The sequence below is a fragment of the Pleurodeles waltl genome, chromosome 10 (genome assembly GCF_031143425.1).
Source record: "Pleurodeles waltl isolate 20211129_DDA chromosome 10, aPleWal1.hap1.20221129, whole genome shotgun sequence".
NCBI classification, from domain to species: Eukaryota; Metazoa; Chordata; class Amphibia; order Caudata; family Salamandridae; genus Pleurodeles; species Pleurodeles waltl.
This window is the reverse complement of record NC_090449.1, coordinates 13,036,805-13,064,504: the sequence shown is the minus strand read 5'-3', so window position 1 is coordinate 13,064,504 and position 27,700 is coordinate 13,036,805. Positions and strand designations below refer to the sequence as shown.

The window sequence follows — 27,700 nt, the reverse complement described above, 5'->3', positions numbered from 1 at the left end:
GATTTTTAACAGCTCCGCCAGAGCAGAGCTTTGGCCATCAGCACTCATTCTTTTTATAAATTAAGCACTGGGTGATCACAGATATCAAGATCAACACAACTAAGATGTAAATGTAACTGAAAAAGCAAATATGAACATAAACAAATCTAAAATATAGACATATAAACAGTCATAATAGTAAACTTAGCATTGTGGCTAGTGCATTCTACAACATGCATCTCCCCAATTCTGAAAGTAATCGAAGGAAATATTTACTTTCTACAGGCAAAAAGTTCTCCCAGCCCCGAAAGCTGTGTTGACCTTGAAGTGGTTTTCAACTCAGTGGACAAAGAAGGAGCCGCAAGAATAGAACTCAAGAGCAAAATGGGGACTACAAGCGCTGACTGAAAGACGACAAAAAAACGTACTAAACAACTTGTAAAAAAAGAAAAGACAAACATTGACAAAGCCCGTAGATGTCACCTATGAAAGAACTACTGGCTTTGTCAATCTCTTTCAGTCATGTTGTGCAGCAGCACGGCTGAACGTTAGAAACAATAAGCGCTATGACGGGGCCAGCGCTGATCACATCATAGCGTTTTTTGGGTGGGAGAGGTGGGGCAAGCAACACAATGCAGGTGGGATGGGCCAAGCAACACAGGGCGGGAAGGAGGTAGGATTGACAGGATAAGCAACACAGCGCAAGAGTGCTGAGCATTTAACACAACACAGGAGGGAGACGGGCACGCAACACAATGCTGGAGGGGCAGGGAAAGCAACACAATGCGAAAGGGAGGTCGGGGTGGGGAGGTGGGTGGGTGTTGCACTCAACATGAGGGACAGCTAGAGGAGGGTGGGAAGGTGCAAGCAACATCGAAGATAGTGGAGAACAGAAGGGGACAGGCAACATGACGGACAGAGCAAAAAAGATGGAGTGCTTCCACAAGAAGAAAAAAATAGCTCCTAAAGCCTAAGCAGTGGAAGGACACTGAGAGGAGTGCTTGGGCTATGCTCTAGGGGAGGAGCAAACACAACACCAGGAAGTCAAGTCAGCCTGCGCTGACCAAGGAGGGGCAAGCAAATGAGAGTGACAATGAAGCCAGCGAATGGTATGCTATGAATTGGAACTAAGCACCCTGTATGGAAACAAAATGTCGTACCCATGAGCAACTCTCAAGAACAACACATGCAGGAAAATAACTGGGTTGAAAATGTGCAAACCAGATCTTTTCATAAATATATAATTGATGAGCCATGAAAACATTTCAGAAATCTCTTGAGTAGAGCTGAAAAGTGTTTGCCCCCGATATTATAAAAAACTTGAAGAATTCAACATAAGAGGGAGACTAACCTATAGGGAGAGAGGGGAATGTCAAAGGCTCCAGTAATTAGGGACCTCTGCACTGACCAGCTGTGGCCCAGGTGTGAGGAGACTCTTGGCCAGTAGCTGGGGATATTGCTCTAGGTCTGAGACCTTGGTCAGGGGGATTAGATCCCAATGGGAGAACGTTTGCGGCTCCCTAGTCTACCACTGGCAGGGAAGAGATGACCAACAACTTGTCAGAGATAGGCCTGATCCCAGAAGTTATGTATGCATTGGCAACAACAAAAGCTTTGTTTGTTGTGAGTAGAAATAAATGTTTTTCGTTTATTTTTGAAACCCAAAATGTGAAATATAGAAACTATGGCATATGAGACAACCAGAAGAGGAGAATGAAATTTAGGCAGGGCAGGGAGTGCTGACCATCTATGTGGCTGCTGGGACTTCCTTCACATATCGGGGATCACAGACCTGGTCCTCTTGCAAACCATTCTAAGGGTGTGTTGTCAGGTTCAGAGCCCCGTCCCCTTGGAACCCTGTCCAGGTCCATGTTGCTATGGTCACAGACACCGTCCCCTTCGAACCCCGCCAGGTCCATGTTGCTAGGGCCACTGATCCAACCCTCTTGCAAACCCTTTCAGATTTATGCTGCAGGGTTCACAGACCACTTTCCTTGGTAAACCCTTCAAGGTCAATGTGGCCAGGTTCACAGACCCTGTCCCCTTGCAAACCTCTCTCAGTCCAAGTTGCCAGGTTCACATACCCCTTTGCTTGCAAATCTCTTCAAGTACAAGTTTCCAGGTTCACAGACCATGTCCCCTTGCAAACCTCTCCAAGTCCAAGTTGCCATTTTCACAGACCCTGTCTCCTTGCAAACCTCTCCAAGTGCAAGTTGTCAGGCCCACAGACCCTGTCCCCTTGCAAACCTCTTCAAGTGCAAGTTGTCAGGCCCACAGACCCTGTCCCCTTGCAAACCTCTTCAAGTGCAAGTTGTCAGGCCCACAGACCCTGTCCCCTTGCAAACCTCTTCAAGTGCAAGTTGTCAGGCCCACAGACCCTGTCCCCTTGCAAACCTCTTCAAGTCCAAGTTGCCAGGTGCACAGACCCTGTCCCCTTGCAAACCTCTTCAAGTCCAAGTTGCCAGGTTCACAGACCCTGTCCCCTTGCAAACCTCTTCAAGTCCAAGTTGCCAGGTTCACAGATCCTGTCCCCATGTTAACTCTTCCACGACCATGCTGCCAGGCTGAAATACCCTTTCCCCATGCTCACCATATTTAATTTGGGCGATGTCTCCCACGATGAGCTCTGCCACGGGGACCTGCAAGGCCTGCGCGTTGCGGATGACGGAGAAGCGCTGCTCCTGCTCGATGCGGCTCTGGAGACCGCGGAACTGCTTCTCCTTGCTCCAGTCGTTGAAGGCCGTCACCAGCACCACGCAGATGACTGAGAGCAAGATGGCGGCCCCCTCGATCCAGCCAGCCTCAGCCTCCCCATCGTCTTCTGCTCCTCCAGACACTTTCCCGCAGCCTGTAAAACAAAAGGTTGGGGCAAGAAAAATGTTGAGAAAACCAGGAGGTTGTGTGGTGTTCTACAGATGTGCGCCGACTGTTACGTTTGATGTGTCCATGCAAAACCCAAAATGCTCAGAGTCTAAGACAGATTGATGGTTTTTGTTGGGTGGCCGCATTGGCCAATGCTGGATCTTAAGTTTTTTTAATGGATGTCAACTATATCTCACTGGTGATTGACAGGTGAGGGCCAGACTTTTCTTTAGGTATATGTGTCTTTGATTGATGCAATCATGCTTTGAGAGATGGCACGTGCAGACTTCTACAACACATGCTCTAGTCAATGTCCAGGAGCCTACACAATTGCAAGGAAAGGAGCTCTACTGATAATATATCAGTTCTCAGTTTATTTTGAGAGTTTGCTTGAATCTAAGGAGTGACATTGAACCGTACAACTGTATCTCAAATTATTTAAGATAAAAAAGCAGGTTTTTTACATTGTTTGCGCTATGTTAATGTACAATATTATCATTTTTGGAGACATGCATCAAAACCTTTATGTTTTACTAGGGACCAAAAACCTGGAAAACTGAAAGGAGTTACAGAAGAAACAGTTTACAAAGATGTAAGGGATTAGGAGTTTCAAGGAAAACACCTTCGTGCTTTAATGTTGCACAGAATTATCTTTCGAAACGCCCTCTACTAAAAGAGATCTGGGGATGGCAGTAGTGCTTAATTTGAGCCAGTGGTTTCCTGGTGTTCGGGCCGGGTACAAAATTGTCAACACCAGTACTTATGACAGTCTGCCACATGGTGGTGCTGTTTGTTTAATTTTGAGACAAACACAACATCAGTTGTTTATTAATTCAATATACATTAAAAATGATTAATAGCTGCCACCCAAGCCATTCTTACAGCTTTGGAGGCCTTCACTAATCTGTATTGTCATGTGAAGGTTAGTAGTTGGTTTGCTACTGTCATTAGGAGCGCTGGCAGGGGTAGCGGGTGGTGCACATGGCAGTGGCTTACCGATGAGGGCCCTAGAAATTAATACTTTACAAATGCAGCACTGGATGGCTCTATGGTGCAGAAATGCAAACATGCCAATACACCTGTTTCATACGGGAGACCCCTATTTTTTAAGCCCCAAAAGACTTTAATGTTAGCTGTCTCGTGCTTGAAAATGTCTCAGCTTCCATAGCAGCCAATGTGGAAAATCCATTCCTCCAATTTTGAATTTTTAAAAATCGTCCACTTTCCTGCTCTAAAATGTTGTCAGGGAAGGAAAGGCTGCCCTCTTTTGGAAATCATTTCCAATCCACTTGGAATATGGAGACAGTGGCCACGTCATGCGGCCCAGGCAGGACTGTCAGTTGGTGAGCACATTTCTGAAACATTTCCAGTGCTAGTCAGGCGCCCTCCTAATTACCCTGTTGAGAGAATGAGTAATTTCTGAGCAATATATTTTTTCAGTCCATGGTACGTGGATGTGAATCACATCTCAAATCCATCATTTTCGTGTGATGCTCATCTTCATAAAACAGCCTCAAAAGGAGGAAAAGTTCCAGGAGGTAATTTAATAAGTTCTCAGACCCCTTTGAAATCACCTGCCTGTGTGATTCAGGGACAGTTCAAAATTTGGCCTTCTCTGATTGGCTGTCAGTGGCATAAGAAAGGTCCAATCACATGGCCTTATTCTGACAGATTGAAAGTGAGTCCATGCTTGGACCATTTCGATTGGCTACCAGATTCCAGTGGGAAGCTCAAACCGCTGCAGAAAGCTTTTTTTTTTGCTGCTGATGGGGAGATGCCGATGTGAAGATGTGTGTTGAGAAAGTAATTAGGGTGATTACACATCTGTTATTTCAGAGTGAACTGTTTTGGCCATTTGCTGTCCCTTATAGATGCTTTTTGTCCATAATTATAAGAATTGTAGTGAATGAGGAAGTGGCAAGAGCAGCCGTGGCCTGTCTCAAAATGTTAGAGCCTGATTCACAAAGGCCTCCTCCCTCGGGGCAGGACCTCCGTACCGCACTTACCAATTGCGAAGATCCAGCCACAAGCGTGAAGGTCCTCTGGGATTTAGATTTTGGCAAACAGGATATCCATCTTCGTTGTGACAAAGTAACCCATGTGCCAATATCTAACTAAGACCCTTAGTGTCTGCCACCAAGGTCTTGACTGGCGTACCTCAAGCAGCCAGGTAGAGGCCACTGCTTACAGAAGAGAGGGTCAGGGGGCCATCTACAGCTGTTCTCTTTGTGAACAGCATTAAAAAAGTGTGGGAACTGTCATCCTGAGTGCAATGGGGCGGAGTCATAGAAGTTGGCCGTTCATATTTCACCTCCAGGTAATTGCATAGTGAATATACAGGACACACTATAAATGAAAAAATGCATTATTTTAGGGTACGAAATCTCAGTTGTTTAAAGCTGTCCGGTCTGTGTGTTTGAGCCACAGAAGTGAATCCTGGTTGGTGCAGTGGAGAACAGTGACATATATTTGTAGTGCTACAGCCAGCAATGGAAACCACTGCAAATATGTAAGTCATTATTTTAAAACTGTATTACTGCTGCACACACAGTATGAGATAGATTCCGCAAAATGTGCAAAAAGATTTAGAGCCTGAATTAGAGGTTGGCGGATCGGATATTCTGTTCGATGTATTATCAATCAATCAATCAGGGTTTATAAAGTGTGGCTAATCACCCTCGGGGTTTCCAGGCGCTTGCAGGTCCCGTAGGCTTACTCAAACAGCTAAGGCTTGAGGGCCCATTGGAAATCCCGAAGTGAGGTGCTGGCCCGGAGGTGCATGGGGAGGGTGTACCAGGTTTTGCTACAACGTGAGAGAAGAAGCGTCCTCCACTTCTGCTCCGGTAGATGTGGGGAGTATGGGTAAGTGGAAGGGAGGCAGAGTGCAGTCTTCTCGACGGTTGGTGGATGTTCATGTGGTGGTTAGTGAATGCGGGTCCTTGGTTGTGTAGAGCCTTGCGTGTTTGAGTCAGCAGCTTGAATTAGCATATCTTCTGTACAGGGAGCCAGTGGAGTTGCTTGAGGTGGAGTGTAATGTGGGTTCATCAAGAAAGGTCAAGGATGACTCTGGCTGAAGTGTTCTGTATGGTCTGAAATCTCTATAGGAGGTGTGCGGTGATTCCTACATAGAGGGCGTTGCCATAGTCGGGTTGGCTGGTGATGAGGGCTTGTGTCAAGGCTCAAGTTGCATCTCATGTGTAGCGGTAGCCAATTGAAGATCTTACATAGCATGTGCAAAGTGAGAAAGCAGGCGGAGGGGCAGTGTTGATCTGTGATTTTATGGTGAGTTTGTTGTCAATTATGATTCTGAGGTTTCTGGCGTGGTTGGAGGGAGTGGGTCCTAGGTATGATGGTTACCAGGAGTTGTTCCATGTTTTGCTGCTGTTGCCAAAGATCAGTACTTTGGTCTTGTCTGTGTTTAACTGAAAGCAGTTGTCCTTCATCCAATCAGCGATGCTTGTCATGCATCTGTGGAAGCTGGTTCAGGCGGTGGAGGGGTCGTCGGCGAGTGAGAGGATGACTTGGGTATCGTCTGCATAGGAAATTATGTTGATCTTCTGGGTTCTTACAGTGAGGAAGGAGATGATCCATCTGCACAAGTCCCTTTGGAAGCCGATGTGGTGGAGTCTTTCGATCAGCATGTGGTGGGATACGTTGTCGAAGGCTGTCGAGAGGTCAAGGAGGATCAAAGCTGCTGTTTGTCCTCGGTCGAGGAGGGTTCGGATGTCGTCAGTGGCTCCGATCAGGGCAGTTTCAATGCTGTGATTGCTGATCTTTTCCAGTACCTTCTGGGGGAATGGGAGCAGAGAGATTGGCCAGTAGTTTTTGAGTTTGCTGGGGTCGGCAGAGGGTTTTTTGAATAATGGTCTGACTTTGGCGTGTTTCCAGGTGTGGGGAAATGTTGCAGTGTGTTGAGCAGGGTGGTGAGTTCCTGGCTGATCTTCTGGTTTCCAAGGTTGAAGATGTTGTGCGGGCATGGGTCTGTGGGAGCTCCTGAGTGGATGGATTTCATGTTGGAGGTGATGTCCTGGGTGGAGAGGATGTTCCGGGTGGTCAGTGTGTGGTTTGTGTTAGTTATGATGGTGGTGTATCTATCGAGGAAGTCCCTAGGTGTGGTTGGGTTTTGAAGTTTCTGTATATGGTTGTGGTCTTGTTGTGGAAGCAGTGGGCGAGGTTGTCACACAGCTCATGTGAGGGTGTGGTGTTTTTGCTGGCAGCCGGGTTGAAAGATTCCTTCACAATGTTGAAAAGTTCCTTGGTGTTGTTGGTGCTTGTTTCGAATCATGAGGCAAGGTCTGTCTTCCTTGTTGCCCTCAGCAGGCGGAGGTAGAGGTTGAGGGGGGTCTTGAAGTTTTCTCTGTCGGAGGTGACCTTGCAGGCGCGCCGTCCCCTCGCCAGCTGTTTGCGGTCTCGTTTCGCTGTTCAGAGTTCTTGGGTCCACCAGCTGGCCTTTTTGGAGGATTTTCACTGGATGTTGCTCTTGATGGGGACGATTCTGTCAGTGCAATGTGTGATCCAGGTGTTGAAGTTTTTCACTCCCCGTTCGAGGTTTGTGGTGGTAGTGGGGGTGGAGGTGTTGAGGGCATCTGCCCAGTTGGCCTCTGAGATTTTCTTCCACCTCTGATGGGGAGCAATGGTCATCATGGGGTAGAGGTATGGGGGCTGGAGATGCTGAATTGGATGATGGAGTGATCGGTCCATGTGAGTTCTGTTACATGGCGGTATTTGACACGGTTGCTGGGGGTGAAAATGAGGTCCAGTGTGTGTCCTGCAGTGTTTGTAGGGTCGTGGATGATTTGGGTCAATCTGAGGTTGCTCATCCTTTCGAGGAGGTATGCAGTGTTGTTTTTGTTGGGGTCATCTATGTGGAAATTTAGGTTGCAAAGGAAGATGCAGTCCTCGGAGTCTTAGGCTAGGGGTGCAATAAAGTCTGCAATGGTGTTGCAGAAGCTGGCGCACAGGCCTGGGGGTCAGTATGGAAGGGGGCCACTGAAGGTTGTTTTGTTGCCTGTGTGGAGTTTGAAGTTGAGATGTTCCAGGGGGGTGATGGTGTTGTCGGTGGTGCACTGTATGGTCTCTGTGGATGATGGCTGTTCCTTCTCCCCACCTGTTGGTGTGGTCCTGATGAGTGATTTTATATCCGTCAGGATCGCAGTGACAATGTCTGAGGCAGATGTGGGGTTGAGCCAGGTCTCGGTGAAGAAAAGGATGTCGGGTGCGAGGGTGGCGATGAGGTCCCATAATTCAGTGGAAGGCTTGCATACTGAGCTTCTGTTGAGAAGGGCCCATGGGAGTTGGTGTTTTTGTTCAGGTGGTGTCTGTGGTGTGCTCTGGGTGGGGCTGGTCGGTGGGCTGGTGTGTGTGTGTTGTGGCCGGTGAAATGGCAGTGGGTGCAGGTAAAGGGTCCTAATGAGGAGCGCGGGTCAGCGCAGTGACAGTGTTTGTTGTGGGATCTGGGGTCAAGAGTGTATAGCTCTGCGATTGTGTATCTATGGGGGGGAGGGACGGCCAGGGGATCGGGGCGCTGGGTGCGGTCCAGTCACAGACAGGCTTGCTTTGGTGCACCAGTGGTGCACCTGTTGTGCCTGTCCACTGAGCCGTTGCACTGCGGCCTGCATTAAGTAGGCGCCTGGAGACCTAGCCTGCTACTTGCATGTGGCTTCCAGTTCCTGCTTTTTCAGACTGATCTCGTGACACCGCAGCTCACCATTATTAACTCCAACAGGAGCCGCATTACGATCACCATGACAGTACGTCTAACACCCTGACAGCACTTCTGAATTCCTGCCTGTACCTCTAAGACACTGACAATGTCACTAACACCACATCAGAAGCTGCGGTGTGTAATTGATGATTCTACTGTTGCACAGTGAGCATGGAGCTGCTGTGTGTGATTGATGGTTCCAGGTGTTGTAGAGTGAACTTGGAGCTGCCGTGTGTGATTGACGATTCCACTGGTTGTACAGTAAGCATGGAGCTGTGGAGAATGAAGTTTTCAAACATTGGAGAGTAAATGCGGAGCTGTGCTGTGTGCTTGATGGTTCTAGTAGTAGTACAGTATACTTGAAGCAGTGCTGCGTAACTGATTATTCAAGGGGTTGTAGAGTGCGCTTGGAGCTGCATTTTGTGATTGATGGTACCAAGTGTTCTAGAGTAAGGTTGGAGCTGCAGTATGTGATTGACGGTTCCAGGGGTAGTAGAATGAAGCAGGATCTGAAGTGTGTGATTGATGGTTCCAGGGATGGGAAAGCGAGCTTGGAGCTGTAGTGTGTGTTTGATGGTTGCAGGTGTACAGTGAACTTGAAGCTGTGGTGTGTAATTGATGATTCTACTGTTACACAGTGAGCTCAGAGCTGCGGTGTGTGATTGATGGTTCCAGGTGTTGTAGAATAAACTTGGAGCTGCTGTGTGTGATTGATGATTTCACTGGTTGTACAGTGAGCATGAAGCTGTGGAGTGTTACTGATTGTTTGAAGCGTTGAAAAGTAAACATGGAGCTGTGGTGTGTGTGTGATGTCTCCAGTGGTAGTACAGTAAACTTGAAGCTGTGGTGTTTAATTGATTGTTCCAGGGCTTGTAGAGTGAGTTTGGAGCTGCAGTTTGTGATTGGTGATGCCAGGTGTTCTAGAGTAAGGTTTGAGCTGCAGTATGTGATTGTAGAGTAAAGTTGGAACTGCAGTGTGTGATTGATGGTTCCGATGGTTGAAAAGGGAGCTCAGAACTGTGGTGTGGGATTGATTGTTTCCATTGTTGTACAGAAATCATGCCGCTGTGGGGTGTGCTAGATGGTTCTAGTGGCAGTGCAGTTGACTTGAAGCTGGAGTGCATAACTGATTGCTCCAGTGGCAGTAGAGTGAGCTTGGCACTGCTGTTTGTGATTGGTGGTTCCTTGAGTTGTAGAGTAAATATGGAGCTGTGGTGTGTGATTGTTGGTTTCAGTCTCTCTTCAGTGAGCTTGGAGCTGTGCAGTCTGACTGATGGTTCCAGTGATTGTAGAGTGAGCTCGGAGCTCCAGTGTGTGATTGATGGTTCCAGTGGTGGTAAGGGGAGCTCAGGAGTTGTGGTGCGCGATTGATTGTTTCGAGAGTTGTACAGTAAACAAGGAGCTGTGGTGTGTGCTTGATGGTTCTAGTGGTAGTACAGTAAGCTTGGAGCTTTCGTATTTGATTGCACCAGAGACTGTAGAGTGAGCTTGGAGCTGTGGTGTGTGAATGATGGTTCCTGGAGTTGTGGAGTGAACTTAGAGCTGTGGTGTGTGATTGATGGTGTCAGGCTTTGTTCAGTGAGCTTGGAGGTGTGCTGTGTGATGATGGTTCCAGTGGCTGTAAAGGGAGCTCGGGAGCTGTGGTGTGATTGATTGTGTCAAGCGTTGTACAGTACACATGGAGCTGTGGTGTGTGCTTGATGGTTCTAATGGTAGTACAGTATGCTTGGAGCTGTGGTGTTTGATTGATTGCACTAGAGACTGTAAAGTGAGCTTGGAGCAGCGGTGTGTCATTGATGGTCCCTGAAGTTGTGAAGTGAGCCTGGAGCTGCGGTGTGTGATTGATGGTTCCTGAAGTTGTGAAGTGAGCCTGGAGCTGCGGTGTGTGATTGATGGTCCCTGGAGTTGTGAACTGAGCTTGGAGCTGCGGTGTGTGATTGATGGTCCCTGGAGTTGTGAAGTGAGCTTGGAGCTGCGGTGTGTGATTGATGGTTCCTGGAGTTGTAAAGTGAGCTTGGAGCTGCGGTGTGTGATTGATGGTTCCTGGAGTTGTAAAGGGAGCTTAGAGCTGTGGCGTGTGATTGATTGTGTCAAGCGTTGTACAGTACACATGGAGCTGTGGTGTGTGCTTGATGGTTCTAATGGTAGTACAGTATGCTTGGAGCTGTGGTGTTTGATTGATTGCACTAGAGACTGTAAAGTGAGCTTGGAGCTGTGGTGTGTGATTGATGGTCCCTGGAGTTGTGAAGTGAGCTTGGAGCTGCGGTGTGTGATTGATGGTCCCTGAAGTTGTGAAGTGAGCCTGGAGCTGCGGTGTGTGATTGATGGTCCCTGGAGTTGTGAACTGAGCTTGGAGCTGCGGTGTGTGATTGATGGTCCCTGGAGTTGTGAAGTGAGCTTGGAGCTGCGGTGTGTGATTGATGGTTCCTGGAGTTGTAAAGTGAGCTTAAAGCTGCGGTGTGTGATTGATGGTTCCTGGAGTTGTAAAGGGAGCTTAGAGCTGTGGCATGTGATTGATTGTTTCAAACATTGTACAGTAAGAGGGAAGCTGTGGTGTGTGCTTGATGGTTTTCGTAGCGCTTCATTTTACGTGAAGCTGTGGTGTTTGATTGATTGTTCCAGTGGGTGTAGAGTGAGCTTGGGGCTGTGGTGTGTGACTGATGATTCCACTAGCTGTGGAGTGAGCACGGAACCAGCATGTTTGCATGATTTTATTGGGATGAGAGCGGAACACATGGAGTGTGCATCACATCACACACACCTTAAAATGTGAGTATGTTTATGAAACAAAGCACAGTTAACTGATTAATGCTAGTCATGAGGATACCCTTAAAAATTACAGTTTGAGGTACCTGTGTTCAGCCCCAAGGTCATTTATGTGCCTGCAAGTGTCATTCTGTACATGGGTGGCCTTTGGGGCTCTTTGGAAGATGTAAACTCTTGCTTTCCATCATCTTGCATGTGGGACAAGCACAGCTGAGTGTGCACTCATCTTCACTCTCCTCTCCCAGTGTGATGACGATGATGTCCTGAGTGTGCACTCACCTTCACTCTCTGCACTGCATGCTGCATTTAGCTAAAGGAACCATATCATGATGGTGGTGATGGCTTGAGCGTGCACTCACCTTCGCTCTCCTCTCCAAGTGTGATGATGAGGATGTCCTGAGCGTGCACTCACCTTCGCTCTCCTCTCCCAGTGTGATGATGAGGATATCCTGAGTGTGCACTCACCTTCACTCTCCTCTCTCAGTGTTGATGATGGTGATGCTCTGAGCACATCCTGAACTTCACTCTCTTCTCCTGGTGGTGGTGATGATGATGATGCTCTGAGTGTGCACTCACCTTCACTCTCCTCTCCTGGTGGTGGTGATGATGATGATGCTCTGAGTGTGCACTCACCTTCGCTCTCCTCTCCCGGTGGTGCATAGAAGGACAGGCCCAGGGATATGATGGCCGCTATCTCCAGGATGATGAGGGTGATGATCTGAGCACACACTCACCTTCACTTTTCTCTCCTGGTGATGATGATGCTCTGAGTGTGCACTCACCTTCGCTCTCTTCTCCCGGTGGTGCATAGAAGGACAGGCCCAGGGATATGATGGCCGCTGTCTCCAGGATGATGAGGGTGATGATCTGAGCACACACTCACCTTCGCTCTCCTCTTCTGGTGGTGGTGATGATGATGATGCTCTGAGTGTGCACTCACCTTCGCTCTCCTCTCCCGGTGGTGCATAGAAGGACAGGCCCAGGGATATGATGGCCGCTATCTCCAGGATGATGAGGGTGACGTCTTGCAGAGCCTCCCAGACTAACTGAAGAAAGGTTTTGGCCTTCTTTGGTGGGATGAAGTTCATGCCATAGATCTGTTTCCTCTTCTCGAAGTCGGCCAGGTTCTCTGAAAGACCTAAGGGGAGGAGATACAGAGGGAGACAGAGAGAGAGGTCAGCACAAGAGTTTTCGAGAGAGACAGAGACGGAGGTCAGCATGAGAGTCAGAGAGAGTGTAGCATCGAAGATAAATCTCCAAGTAATTGGTAGTTATATATGTTTATAAGGACAAATCAATAAGAGACCCCACCCACCTTTTGCATCACAGCAACTGTCCTCTAACAACTCTCTACAAATTCCACCCTGGACACAACCCGACATTTCAGAACATTACATCACCCCTTAGTTACTAGACACCACAACACCTCCCTCACCCAATAACATAATCTCAAATCTACATTTGAAACAATGGGAACATAAGCAACTTTCACAACAAAGAAATTACACCTAAACACAACAATAATTCTACTGCAAACTTATGCAACTACTTTACTCAGTTTCATTGTAAACATATGCATCTGTAAACTTATGCAGCTACTTTACACAGTCTTGCAAAGGAAGAGGAGCTTTTCTCACTCAGTGAGGACTAAAGACCCCCATGTCTCCCAAGTGTTCATCATTCTGTGAAAACTCACTCATCCACCCCTCTTCAGACAACGGGACCTACTTTGCTACTCTATTCAGATTCCAAATCCTGTGGTCACTCGTTTTTATGGCATTTTAAAAAAACGTGATTACTTTGAAGGGCTGAGTGTATTAAGAGAGACCACAACACTTCCTGGGCGATTTCATTTTGACCCAGTCCCCTACATGCACCAATGTATCCTTAGCAGATCTTCTCACATATACCTCCTCTCCCTTTGCACCATCTTCTCTCTTTCCTTTTCTCTCCAATCCTTTGCCTCTCCAATTTGATTGTTAACCATCATTAGTTTTTCTGACACCACAAAGGTATTACCTCTATGTTTGCCCTCCTTCCTTCGAACAACTGAAAGGGAGATACTCCAGTTGATGAATGTGGTGTGAAACGGTACTCTTGTACTTTTTTCTTTATGACTATTTCCCAATTACTACCTGACATCAGAGCCTGTTGCAAAGTTTCTTTCAAAACTTTGATGAACCTTTCTACTACACCATTACTTTCAGGATGATAGAGTGCAGCCTTCTTATGTTTCACCCCTCTTTCTATCAGAAATTCTTCTACTACCATTGATGTGAATTGCACTCCTTTATCTGAAAGCAAGGATGCAGGAAAGCCTTTCCTCCCAAATATATCTTCCAAGAATTCAATGTTCACCTCTGACTCCACTGAACCCACAATCTTGACTTCTGGCCAGTGTGAAAACATGTCCACACACACCAAAAACATAACAATCGTAAGAATTCATTTTCACAGGACATATAATATCTATAGCAATGTCAGACCAGGGACCCCTTGCTTGTTACCTCAACAACATTGGCTGTGTCCAGCATTTCAACCCTTTATCAAGGCGTGAGCACTTTACACAGTTCCTCACTATTTCAATAGTCATGTCCATTGCAGGCCACCAATATCCTTCTCTCACCCTTTCTTTGGTTTTGATTATCCCCATGTGACTTGCATGAGCATTATCTAATAACTACCTATGCACACAGACTGGGGAAACTAAATTACTACCTCTCAGGAGCACACCATCAATAACTGATAATTCATCTTTGATTTGCCAAAATCCCTTTAGATCATCATTACATTTGTATTTCTCACACCATTCTGTAGAAACCATTGTAATCACATTTTGCAAAATATGATCACTCATTAAGTTATCTCTCCAATATCTCATAAACTATCCCCTCTGATATCAAGCACACATTAACTTCTTTTTCTAAGACCTCTCCACCGAACCAATGTCCTTCCTCTGATTCTTCCCTTTCTATATCACCCATTCTTAACAAACAATCTGGCAAAATATTGTCAGTACCTGGCAAATATGACACCTCAAAGTTAAATCCTTGTAGTTCTACTACTCACTTACGTATTCTGTGAGAGACAAAATCTATTCCTTTCTTTCTGAAAATTCCTCTAAGAGGTCTGTCAACTGCTTTAATTATAAAACCCTTCCCCCAGAGAACTTTTCTTAGCTTAGGCTTGACCCAGAATACTGCAAGGGTCTCTTTCTCTACTACTGAGTAATTAAACTCTGCTCCTTTCAATGCTCTAGATATAAATAACACAGTCCTTTCTTTGCCATCCTTCTTCTGCATCAGAAACACCCCAACCCTTTTTGAGCTTGCATCTGTCAATATTCACAACTCATCTACTGGATCAAAACTTCCTAGATTGAGGGCTGTTTTGAGACACTGTTTTACCAGAACAAGTTCCCCCTTATATTTTATGCTCCACACAAATTATTTCCCTTTCTGCAATAACTCTCATACATGAAGTTTTTTCAGCTAAATTGGGAATAAACTTATTGCACAAATCTGTCATGCCCAAGAATTTCATCAGTTCTTCCTTCCTCTGTGTAGTTTTAAGATTGCAAATTGTGCTGACTAGATCAGATCTTGGCTTGATTCCAGAAGCACTCACTACATGACCTAAATATTAAATGTCTTGAACACAAAATTTACATTTTTCAGCTTTCAAAGTCAAGCCAGCATAACACAGCCTTGACAATCATCATGTTCTTTATCATGTGTTCCAACAATGAAGACATCTCCCTGATATATTTTTACTCCATCAATTCCCCGAAGTACACTTTCCATTACTCTCTGGAATACTGATGCAGCTGAAATTAAGCCAAAGAGCATTTTCAGGAATTTGAAGGTACCAAAGGGTGTTACAAATGTAGTTAATTCCTGGGAATGTGGGTACAAATTGATTTGATGATAGGCTGAAGCTAGATCTAGAGAAGAGAAATGCTTTGCTCCATTAAAAGAGCTTAACATTTCGGATATTTTTGTAAGTGGATAGTGATCTACAATCATCACCTTATTAAGTTCTCTCAAGTCTACACATAGTCTTGACTCACCATTGGGTTTATGTGCCATAACAACGGGAGACAACCAATCTGTGGCCTCCACCTCTTGTATAATTCCAGCATTAATCAGTCTGTCCAATTCAGTCCTCATGCTTTCTCTCAGTAGTAACGGTACACTCCTGACCTTGGCTACTTTTGGTAGAGCACCAGATTTCAACTTTATAAAATGGTTGTAATTTCTCAAGCAACCCAACTTGCGTCCCTGACCACAAGAAACAAAAGATTCCTGTTGGACCTGGCTTTTTTGACAGGGACATCCCCAAACTTTTTGCCTCCTTCCTCCTATTTTTTTCTGACCTGTTGTTGTTGGCTTTTGACCTCTGAGCACTTTACCACTGCTAACCAGTGCTAAAGTGCATATGCTCTCTGTGTAAATTGTACTATTGATTGGTTTATCCATGATTGACTATTTAATTTACCTGTAAGTCCCTAGTAGAGTGCACTACATGTGCCTAGGGCATGTAGATTAAATGCTACTAGTGGGCCTGCAGCACTGGTTGTGCCACCCACCTCAGTAGCCCCTTAACCTTGTCTCAGGCCTGCCATTGCAAGGCCTGTGTGTGCAGTTTCACTGCCACTTCGACTTGGCATTTAAAAGTACTTGCCAAGCCTAGAACTCCCCTTTTTCTACATATAAGTCATCCCTAAGGTGTGCCCTAGGTAACCCCTAGAGCAGGGTGCTGTGTAGGTAAAAGGCAGGACATGTACCTGTGTAGTTATATGTCCTGGTAGTGTAAAACTCCTAAATTCGTTTTTACACTACTGTGAGGCCTGCTCCCTTCATAGGCTAACATTGGGGCTGCCCTCATACACTGTTGAAGTGGCAGCTGCTGATCTGAAAGGAGCAGGAAGGTCATATTTAGTATGGCCAGAATGGTAATATAAAATCCTGCTGACTGGTGAAGTCGGATTTAATATTACTATTCTAGAAATGCCACTTTTAGAAAGTGAGCATTTCTTTGCACTAAAAACTTGTTGTGCCCTTCAATCCACGTCTGGCTAGGTTTAGTTGACAGCTCCTTGTGCATTCACTCAGACACACCCCAAACACAGGGTACTCAGCCTCACTTGCATACATCTGCATTTTGAATGGGTCTTCCTGGGCTGGGAGGGTGGAGGGCCTGCCCTCACACAAAGGACTGCCACACCCCCTACTGGGACTCTGGCAGACAGGATTGAGCTGAAAGGGAACTTGGTGCATTTCTTAGAGACTCTTTGAAATCACCCCCACTTCAAAGGCACAACTTAGTATAAAACAGGGCCTCTGCCCTACCTCATCAGACACTTGCTGGAGAAGAAACCTGAACCAGAAACTACATCCTGCCAAGAAGAACTGCCTGGCTGCTCAAAGGACTCACCTGTCTGCTTTCTCCAAAGGACTGCTGTCTTGCTGTTGCCCTGCTGCCTTGCTGAACTCTTGTCTGGCTGTGAAAGTGCTCTCCAAGGGCTTGGATAGAGCTTGCCTCCTGTTCCTTGAAGTCTCAGGACCAAAAAGACTTCTTCCTTTCATGTGGACGCTCCGTGCGCCGAAAATTTCGACGCACAGCTTGTTTCGCGGCGAGAAAAACGCCGCACACCGACGCTGATCAACGCGACGCCCTCGGGACGATCGAGACTTCGACGCACAACCTCGCAAGGACAAAGCCGCCCGACTTCCAAGGAGAAATCGACGCGACGCCTACCGTGAGTGCGAAACTTTGACGCACGGCCTCGCAAGGACAACGCCGCCCGACTTCCAAGGAGAAATCGACGCGACGCCTGCCGTGAGACCAAAATTTCGACGCACGGCCTCGCAAGGACAACGCCGCCCGACTTCCAAGGAGAAATCGACGCGACGCCTACCGTGAGATCGAAACTTCGACGCGCAGCCCCGCAGAACGACGCGCAGCCGGAAAATAAGCAGGAGAATCCACGCACAGACCCGGGACATCTGGTAATCCTCGCGATCCACAAAAAGAGACTGTCTGCGCGCCGGAAAACGACGCCCGACTTCCCCGCGTGGAAAGGAACGACGCAAGTCTGTGTGTGCTGAGCGGAAAACGACGCACACACCCCTTTTTCCCCGCATCTCTTCTCCTGTGGCCCTCTGAGGAGATTTCCCACCAGAAACCAGGTACTCTGTGCTTGAAAGACACTGTACTGCTTTTTAAAGACTTAAAGACTCTTAATATCACTTTTCAGTGATATCCTTACAAATTCGTATTGCAACTTTGATCGTTTTGACCTACAATTATCCAGATAAATATTCTATATTTTTCTAAACACTGTGTGGTGTATTTTTGTGGTGTTATACTATGGTGTTGTATGATTTATTGCACAAATGCTTTACACATTGCCTTCTAAGTTAAGCCTGACTGCTCGTGCCAAGCTACCGGAGGGTGAGCACAGGCTGATTTTGGATTGTGTGTGACTTACCCTGACTAGAGTGAGGGTTCTTGCTTGGACAGAGGGCAACCTATCTGCCAACCAAAAACCCCATTTCTAACATTGGTGGCAGCGGTGGGATGGGGAACCAGGCTCAGAGGTTAAACTCTGACCTGGTGGGAGGTAGGTGTGCCTCCCAGAAAGTCCTGGTGCGCCAGGCAATTGTTCAACTTCAGGGTGGTGACTCTGAGTTGAATGGTCAGGTGCAGAGGTTAAACTCTGACCTGGTGGAGGGTCAGTGTGCCCTCCAGGAAGTCCTGGTGTGCCAGGCAATTGTTCAACTTCAGGGTGGTGCCTCTGAGTTGAATGGTCAGGTGCAGAGGTTAAACTCTGACCTGGTGGAGGGTCAGTGTGCCCTCCAGGAAGTCCTGGCGTGCCAGGCAATTGTTCAACTTCAGGGTGGTGACTCTGAGTTGAATGGGCAGGTGCAGAGGTTAAACTCTGACCTGGTGGGGGTAGGTGTGCCCCCCAGGAAGTCCTGGTTTGCCAGGCGGTGATCCAGTCTGAGGGTACAGACCCTGGGCTGGAAGACCAGGTTCAGGGTGTCCCCCCGGACCTGGAGGGAGGGGCTACTGATAACAGTGCCCCTACCATGTTGTCTTCTGAGGAGGCCACTCCTAGTTGGAGGGTGCTGGACCCCAGAAGGGAGGGCAGGGGGAGGGAAGCCTCACCCCGGGCCCTAGTCCAACCTGAAGGTATAGACCCCAGGTTGGAGGGCCAGTGGCAGGTTAACAGCCCTGCACTGGTGGAGGAATGGTACAGGGCGACTTCTGTAAGCCCCCTGGCCATGTTGGACTCTGGGGGTACCGCTCCAGGAGGGAGGGTACAAAGCCCCAGAGGGGAGGACCAGGTTCAGGCTGTCATCCCTGACCTGGTGGAAGGGAGAGTGGTTAAAGGGTGCCCAGCACCTGGGGCTACCGCCCCCCACTCTCCACAGCCACAGTGGTTGGAGAGCTTTGAGAGGCCTGGGGCCTGGCTCTCATCCCTGGCAGCTGTCAGTAATCACTGTGGCTTGCTGTCCGGGTGGACAGAGTTATCCCTGGGGAGGGGACAAGTATCCCACCCCGGGGATAGAATGGGCAACACCACTGTGTTGGTCCTGGTGGTACTATCCTGCTCCTGGGATACATCTGTGAGCAATGTAAGGTTAGGTGCTGCACAGATGGGATCCGCAGGAAAGGAGAAAGGTTCCCCATGGATGGGCTTAGTGGGCCCTGAGAGTATGGACAGAGGGATCCAATTGGAGTCAGGAAGGCGAAGAACTGGAGCATGCCCCTGCTGTTGTGGGCCTGGGTCCTTGTTCTGTCGCCTCAAACAGGGAAGTACATCAGGATAGTGATTGTTCTCCCCTGGCTTTAGGCTGGTGGGGGGTCATGTTGGACCTGGCTTTTTTGACAGGGACATCCCCAAACTTTTTGCCTCCTTCCTCCTATTTTTTTCTGACCTGTTGTTGTTGGCTTTTGACCTCTGAGCACTTTACCACTGCTAACCAGTGCTAAAGTGCATATGCTCTCTGTGTAAATTGTACTATTGATTGGTTTATCCATGATTGACTATTTAATTTACCTGTAAGTCCCTAGTAGAGTGCACTACATGTGCCTAGGGCATGTAGATTAAATGCTACTAGTGGGCCTGCAGCACTGGTTGTGCCACCCACCTCAGTAGCCCCTTAACCTTGTCTCAGGCCTGCCATTGCAAGGCCTGTGTGTGCAGTTTCACTGCCACTTCGACTTGGCATTTAAAAGTACTTGCCAAGCCTAGAACTCCCCTTTTTCTACATATAAGTCATCCCTAAGGTGTGCCCTAGGTAACCCCTAGAGCAGGGTGCTGTGTAGGTAAAAGGCAGGACATGTACCTGTGTAGTTATATGTCCTGGTAGTGTAAAACTCCTAAATTCGTTTTTTACACTACTGTGAGGCCTGCTCCCTTCATAGGCTAACATTGGGGCTGCCCTCATACACTGTTGAAGTGGCAGCTGCTGATCTGAAAGGAGCAGGAAGGTCATATTTAGTATGGCCAGAATGGTAATATAAAATCCTGCTGACTGGTGAAGTCGGATTTAATATTACTATTCTAGAAATGCCACTTTTAGAAAGTGAGCATTTCTTTGCACTAAAAACTTGTTGTGCCCTTCAATCCACGTCTGGCTAGGTTTAGTTGACAGCTCCTTGTGCATTCACTCAGACACACCCCAAACACAGGGTACTCAGCCTCACTTGCATACATCTGCATTTTGAATGGGTCTTCCTGGGCTGGGAGGGTGGAGGGCCTGCCCTCACACAAAGGACTGCCACACCCCCTACTGGGACTCTGGCAGACAGGATTGAGCTGAAAGGGAACTTGGTGCATTTCTTAGAGACTCTTTGAAATCACCCCCACTTCAAAGGCACAACTTAGTATAAAACAGGGCCTCTGCCCTACCTCATCAGACACTTGCTGGAGAAGAAACCTGAACCAGAAACTACATCCTGCCAAGAAGAACTGCCTGGCTGCTCAAAGGACTCACCTGTCTGCTTTCTCCAAAGGACTGCTGTCTTGCTGTTGCCCTGCTGCCTTGCTGAACTCTTGTCTGGCTGTGAAAGTGCTCTCCAAGGGCTTGGATAGAGCTTGCCTCCTGTTCCTTGAAGTCTCAGGACCAAAAAGACTTCTTCCTTTCACGTGGACGCTCCGTGCGCCGAAAATTTCGACGCACAGCTTGTTTCGCGGCGAGAAAAACGCCGCACACCGACGCTGATCAACGCGACGCCCTCGGGACGATCGAGACTTCGACGCACAACCTCGCAAGGACAAAGCCGCCCGACTTCCAAGGAGAAATCGACGCGACGCCTACCGTGAGTGCGAAACTTTGACGCACGGCCTCGCAAGGACAACGCCGCCCGACTTCCAAGGAGAAATCGACGCGACGCCTGCCGTGAGACCAAAATTTCGACGCACGGCCTCGCAAGGACAACGCCGCCCGACTTCCAAGGAGAAATCGACGCGACGCCTACCGTGAGATCGAAACTTCGACGCGCAGCCCCGCAGAACGACGCGCAGCCGGAAAATAAGCAGGAGAATCCACGCACAGACCCGGGACATCTGGTAATCCTCGCGATCCACAAAAAGAGACTGTCTGCGCGCCGGAAAACGACGCCCGACTTCCCCGCGTGGAAAGGAACGACGCAAGTCTGTGTGTGCTGAGCGGAAAACGACGCACACACCCCTTTTTCCCCGCATCTCTTCTCCTGTGGCCCTCTGAGGAGATTTCCCACCAGAAACCAGGTACTCTGTGCTTGAAAGACACTGTACTGCTTTTTAAAGACTTAAAGACTCTTAATATCACTTTTCAGTGATATCCTTACAAATTCGTATTGCAACTTTGATCGTTTTGACCTACAATTATCCAGATAAATATTCTATATTTTTCTAAACACTGTGTGGTGTATTTTTGTGGTGTTATACTATGGTGTTGTATGATTTATTGCACAAATGCTTTACACATTGCCTTCTAAGTTAAGCCTGACTGCTCGTGCCAAGCTACCGGAGGGTGAGCACAGGCTGATTTTGGATTGTGTGTGACTTACCCTGACTAGAGTGAGGGTTCTTGCTTGGACAGAGGGCAACCTATCTGCCAACCAAAAACCCCATTTCTAACAATTCCCAATTGTCAGGAGTGAACAAACCAGGACAAGATCCAACCATGATTCACTTTCATCACCTAGGGCCCTACTGCACCCCACTTCACGTAGTCCCCTCCTCCCCAAAGCACAATGGAAGAAGGCGTCAGTCTCAAGTGCCTGACACATACTAGCTCCCAAGATCCTTGTTCTCTTCAAGCTGAGCAGCACCCGCTGTCTGTAGGTGGGTGGATTGCACAAAGCCACGTGTGGGCTCAGTGACGAATCATCACTTCTGACTTCTGTATAGTGCACTAGGATTAGCTGGGGTGCCTCAATGCTCCAACTATAAGACACCTTACACATTAAACATTACTGCCTATTCCTAGAATATGGTGAGCCATGCAACTGGTTGCTATCCGACCCAGAAGTGCTAACTTATGGGCACATGATATTTGTAGAAAAATCAGCTACAAGCAATGGATGAGAGATTGACTTAACATAAGTTTAGTGTAAGCAGAACACCTGGTCTTTATGTAAGCAGCCGGTGCCAGGAGCAGTGCTTCCCTGCATCCTGGGAGCTGCTGGCTATGGTAGTAGGATTCTCTATGGTTTCTGGTAATGGAAGCCAGATTCCTGTGCTTTTAATCCCAGCTCTGAGCTATTGCTCCAGTTTACACAGCTATCCCTTGCAGGTAGCCTGCTTGCAGGGCTTGCACCTCTGTGGCTAATCCCAGTACTTTTGCTGGTTTTACTCTTGCTGATGACATAGGAGCAGACAAAACATTGGGGTGCTTTACCCGATATCCTGTAATTCGTTGACTGATAGTCTTGGTCGTTGGACATGCAATAGGCTGTTAGTCTTGGTAGCAGGACTTTCATGCTTCTCTTTGCACTGATTTCTCTGGGAGCATATCACACAGTGGGTTGCTGCTTCTCATGGCCGGGCTCTTGCTGTGGGTCGTGCATCCGCAAGGTGGCTGTTGGGCACGGTTGCTTAGTGGGGCTTTCACTGGGTTGCTTATACCAGCACCAAGGCCCTCACCAGGTTGCTGAACCTGGTACCAACAACTCTTTTTTGGACATTGTTCTAGTAGCATGGCACTCATAGCCAGTGCTTTAAATGGGCCGGTACTCTCCGGTACTGAGTACCGGCACTTTTTTATTTTGAGAGGGAGAGTACCGGCATATCTGAAGAAAAACGTAATACTTTTAATTGGAGAGTACCGGCACTTCCCAGAAACAAGCAGGTACTCTGATAGAGAGTACCTGCACTTCTATTTTTCCATTTAAAGCACTGCTCATAGCACTTTATTTCTTCTTGTAGGCTCTATGGAGAGTGACTGTTGTATCAGTTGAAGACACAAGGTCCTTCCACAATGACTGCCCTGTTAAGTAGATGCTGTTGCTGCAGTTTCTTCTTCCAGTCCTAGAGTTGGCACCCTCTGTTGTGCTGTTTCAACGGCCTTAACAGCACTGTACCAGGACAGTTTAAGAAACCAGTGCTACTCTTTTTTAGGCCTCTGCTCTAGACAGTGCATGCGCTGCCTCAAAGGACACATGTTGTATCTATTTTGTGGGCTTCAGCCCGCTCATAGGTCTCCAATTTGCTGGCTCAATATTCGCCCTTCTATTCTTTCTCCCCATTGGTTCTCGCCATGCGTGTGCCATGCCTCTTCCTGTGATTAGCTCTTCCTGAGAACAGGGACCAATTACTACTATCCATCCATGTCTCATATTTGATGCCCATTTTAGGAACTTTTTTGCTTTGTTTAACAGCTCTCGTCTCCACTGAACAACACTCTATGCAACTCCCTCTATACCACTCCATGCTACTTTACTCCACTCTTTCTAGGACTGGATTTTTTTTAAAGTTTGTAACTCTTTTCTCATCTTGTAGGTAATTCTCATTCTACAATGCACTAATTCACTCTACATCTCCACCCTTCACCACTCCACTTCACTCTGACACACTATGCTACTCCACTATACTCAGTGCCACTTATCTTTACAACATTCTACTCCCCGCTAAATAACATTCCACTCTCCTACACAACTTCACTGTGCCACTCCACTCTCACAATCTACTCCACTCTAGGCCACTATACTCTACAATACTCTGCTCCAATCCACAAAACATCTTTTATACCACTCAAGTCTGCTCCACACCACTCCACAACCCTCTTCAGCACTCTACAACACTCTACTCCATTCTAACAATCTACTCCACTCTAACAATCTACTCCACTCAACTCTATGCCCTTTACTATACTCTCTACATTATACTCCACAACACTACATGCTACTCCATAACACACCATACCACTCAACCCTACTCTAAACCACTCTATGTCACACAACTCCATAACAGTACACTCTACTCTACTTTAGAACACTTCACTCCACGCCCCTTTACACCAATAACTTTGAGCCATACTGAATAGCAGGCACAGTAGTATACAGCATGGCTAAAACCTATTGGCAAAGCCATAGGCGAGACCTATGCCTATGCCAATGCTTGTTTTTATGGCGGATCGGGGTGGGCAACAAGGATAATGGGAGGGAGGCTGGGAGATAACGAAACAGGAAGGAGGGTGGAGGCACGGGGCAAAGTGATGTAAGAAAAAAAGAGCCATGGGTGTCCAGCACTAGCTTCGTCAATGCCCTTTTTAGGGGCGAGCGCAAAGCGCTCTGTCCCCTGTTGTAATCTCTCTTTGGGCTTCTAACCACGCCCATGTCACATCAATCACTTTAATTGGTTTTTAGACTTGCCTTTTAAAATCTGCTTGCTTTCATTAGTGAAAGGCATGCATACGTCATGCCTTTTCCGGTGTTTAGCCCTTCTCGAGCACACCGACCAACTACTGAAAACATACAGGGCTTGATGTTTTCATCTGGTTTCTGGACTGCTTTTTCTCTTTATTTCGCAGTGCAATCTTGCTGGGCAGTAGTCTAGCGCTTTGTATGACATTGATCCTGTTACAAAGGTAATTGCACTTTTGCCGATAGGTTTCACTGCAAGCAAACTTTTATTTCCCTTTGTGTGTCTGCTTTGCGCTGATGGCAGCCGTCGGCTCGCTTATGTGAAACCTTTACTTTTCAGTTTATATGGCAAGAAAAGTCCTGTTACTTATGTGAAACTGTTTTACTGTAAATTTTCAATTTATGTGGCCAGAAAAGTCCGGTTAGGATCTTACAATGCTAATGGTTCTAACTCGAGCAAACGCGAGACCCATTGCATTGCAAATGCTTGTTTTCTTATGTCAGGTGGAGGGCAACACAGGCAATGGAGGGTGGGGGGCTGGGAGGGAAGAAGAAACACAGACAACAAGATGGTGGAGAGAGGGAAGAAGCAACACGGTCAAGGGCGGGGTGGGAGGACAAGAAGCAACACGGACAAGATGAGGGTGAAAGGGGAAGAAGCAAAACAGACGGGGCGGAAGAGGAAGAAGCAACTGGCACAAGGACGACGGGGCAGAAGAAATAAAAACAATGCCTCAATCACAGGGCGAGCAGGGGCAATAATCAAGAGGAAGCAATCAGTACTTGGTCCATGCTCCACACAAAAGAAGGGGATGTGAAGCTGGCATACGTTGGCCAATTAGGAGGCAGTAAGTAAGAGTGACAATGAAGCCAGTGAGTGGTAAGAAATGGACGGCTCCAAGCCCCTTCTAGTGTACAACATCTGTTGCAGACTACAGTGCACATGCGCTGTCTTAGGCAAGACCCACAACCAGATGACAGCAGGATCTGTATAGAACAGCTGCCGCAAGGCTGCACAGAGCACAGATGCGGCAGGTGGAGAAGGTACAGAGAGGCTGCTAGAGACTGGCCACCATCTTGGAGGTATAGAGACATCTGGTACGCGATGGATGTTTACATCAATAAATAAAAAGAAAACAATGGGATTATAGTGGAGCCAACCCTAGTGGCTGGAGACTGAGTGTACACTTGGCAGCTTGATTAGTGAGTCCTCAGAAAACACCAAGAAGAAAAATGTAAATGCACGTGAATTTTACTAAGACTAAAAATTTTGGAATCACGAGAATTTCATCACTGTGTAATTTTACCTTTTCTATTTGCTATTTAATTCTTCTCACCGACCTATGTTGTACTAAGTTATGATAAAGTTTAGACACTCGGAATGCGCGTGGGTCGCTGCACTTATGGCAAATCCTAACACTTTTCATTCAAGAAGCTTTCACTTGACAAATTCAGTAAACCCTGCATTCCTGCTCTGGTTGTGAGATTGCACCCTCAGGCGTCTGGTACACACCGGTCCGGGGTTAGAGGATACTCAGTGCCCTCTCCCGCTCAGCACCAGACTGAACCAGCCAGCTGGGTTGAGTTATTTGCAGCAATTGTTCAGCATGTCCAGGCGACAGGCTTAGGCGACAGGCCCAGGTGGGATGCCCAGGTGGGAAGCCCAGTTGAGAGGCCCAGGCGGCAGGCCCAGGTGGGATGCCCAGGTGACATCCTAAGGTAGCATGCCCAGATGGGATGCCCTAGTGGCAGACCCAGGTAGGATGCCATGGAGACATGCTCAGGTAGCATACCAAGGTGGAATGTCCGGGGGGGGTGCCCAGGTGGGAAGCCCAGGTGGGATGCCCAGGTGGGAAGCCCAGGTGGGATGCCCAGTTGAGAGGCCCAGGCGGCAGGCCCAGGTGGGATGCCCAGGTGACATCCTAAGGTAGCATGCCCAGATGGGATGCCCTAGTGGCAGACCCAGGTAGGATGCCATGGAGACATGCTCAGGTAGCATACCAAGGTGGAATGTCCGGGGGGGGTGCCCAGGTGGGGTGCCCAGTTGAGAGGCCCAGGTGGGAAGCCCAGGTGAGAGGCCGAGGTTTGATGCCCAGGTGTGATGCCCAGGTGAAATGTTCAGGTGGAATGCCCACATGACATGCTCAAGTGGCATATGCAGGTCAGATGCTCAGGTGGCTTCCCCAGGTGGGATGTCCAGGTGGGATGCCTAGATGAGAGGGGAGCGTGTCCAGGTAACAGGCCCAGGTAGGATGCCCAGGTAGGATACCCATGTGGCATACCCAGGTATGGTGCCCAGGTGGCATGCCCAGATGGGATGTCTAGGTGAGATGTCCAGGTGAGATGCCCTGGTGACATGCCCAGGTGGAATGCCCAGGTGACAGGCTCAGGTGGCACACCCATGTGGGATGCCCAGTGACTTGGCCTGCTGTCCCATCAGTGGGCACACGGTTGCACCCAGGATGCATCACTATTACGGTGTGAGTGAGTGCGGCTCAGAGAGCTGCTTCCCGTGTACCTGTACAGCTCTTGCAGTCCATCAGAAGGACTGGATGTTTTTTAAGTTCGTAACTCTTTTCTCCTCTTGTAGGTAAATCTCTTTCTCTGATGCGGTCCCACCCTCTCTAGTACCGTTCGTTTTGAGCACCAAACAAAACGTTTATCTCTGGGTGTCTCCCGGGAGGTTTAGGCGCTGTGAAGCTGCCCTAGATACAATGCAGGCGCTTCACACGAGACCCCTTTTGCCGCAGCAGGAATCTGGAGAGCCGCATCGATCAGTGACTGATAATGCACTGAACCCCGGTCACAGGAGGGAAGAGCGTACCTGGCGAGTACAGGCGCTTCCGGTCTCCTGTCCGGCCGGAAGCTGACATTTGTCACCTTGGGCTAGCTGCAGTGCCAGCCATGGGCGAGAAATCTCTGCGTCCGGCCGGAAGTCATACAATACTGTGCTTGGGGGGTTGGTCCTCACAAGTGCAGCCCACTTTCCTGACCTGGTGACCCCCGCAGAGTAGAACTGTGAATTCAGTGCCCCTAAAAGTCAAAGATCTGTTCATCCTTCCTGTCCCCAAAGGGGGTGGGGGGCACGTTTCAGATACCTTCCTGGGGAACATATCATCAGACTTTCACATCTCCTCCAGACCTGGCTGCTTGAATGTCCCCTGATCGGGTCCTCGTACCCATCTCTGCACATAGCCCTGCTGGTTGGGGCACGAGGCGGGCTTGGGGGGGCAGCGGGGACCGAGGGGTGATCACTGCCGCAGGGAGAAGTGTTATCTTTGGAACTCACTCGCTGCCTAAACATTAATTCACTTCTTAGGCCTGGCTAGAGAGTCCATTACCTTGCATTTGTCGGGCCTCATGCTGACACGAAGAAACAGGTAGACGCTGCTCCACTCTGGAAATGACATCATTGTGATGTTTATTTTATTATTTATTTGCAATGTTATATAGTGCACACATGGCCCGAAGGCATCAGAGCGCTTTACAACACACAGAATACAAGGTTACAGCGGTTCCGTTCATTGT

At 48.0% G+C, this 27,700-nt stretch overlaps 1 protein-coding gene across 13 annotated transcripts in view; it reads right to left on the bottom strand.

Annotated features, from left to right (window-relative positions):
- Positions 1-27,700, bottom strand: part of ATP2B3 (ATPase plasma membrane Ca2+ transporting 3) — a 536,302-nt gene that overhangs the window by 170,821 nt on the left and 337,781 nt on the right. For all 13 annotated transcript variants that reach the window (XM_069209397.1, XM_069209399.1, XM_069209393.1 and 10 more), the window contains 2 exons: positions 12,252-12,449; positions 2,570-2,827 (listed from right to left, as the gene is read on the bottom strand). In XM_069209397.1, the coding sequence (XP_069065498.1) occupies positions 2,570-2,827; positions 12,252-12,449 (456 nt within the window). The remainder of the gene's footprint in view (positions 1-2,569; positions 2,828-12,251; positions 12,450-27,700) is intronic.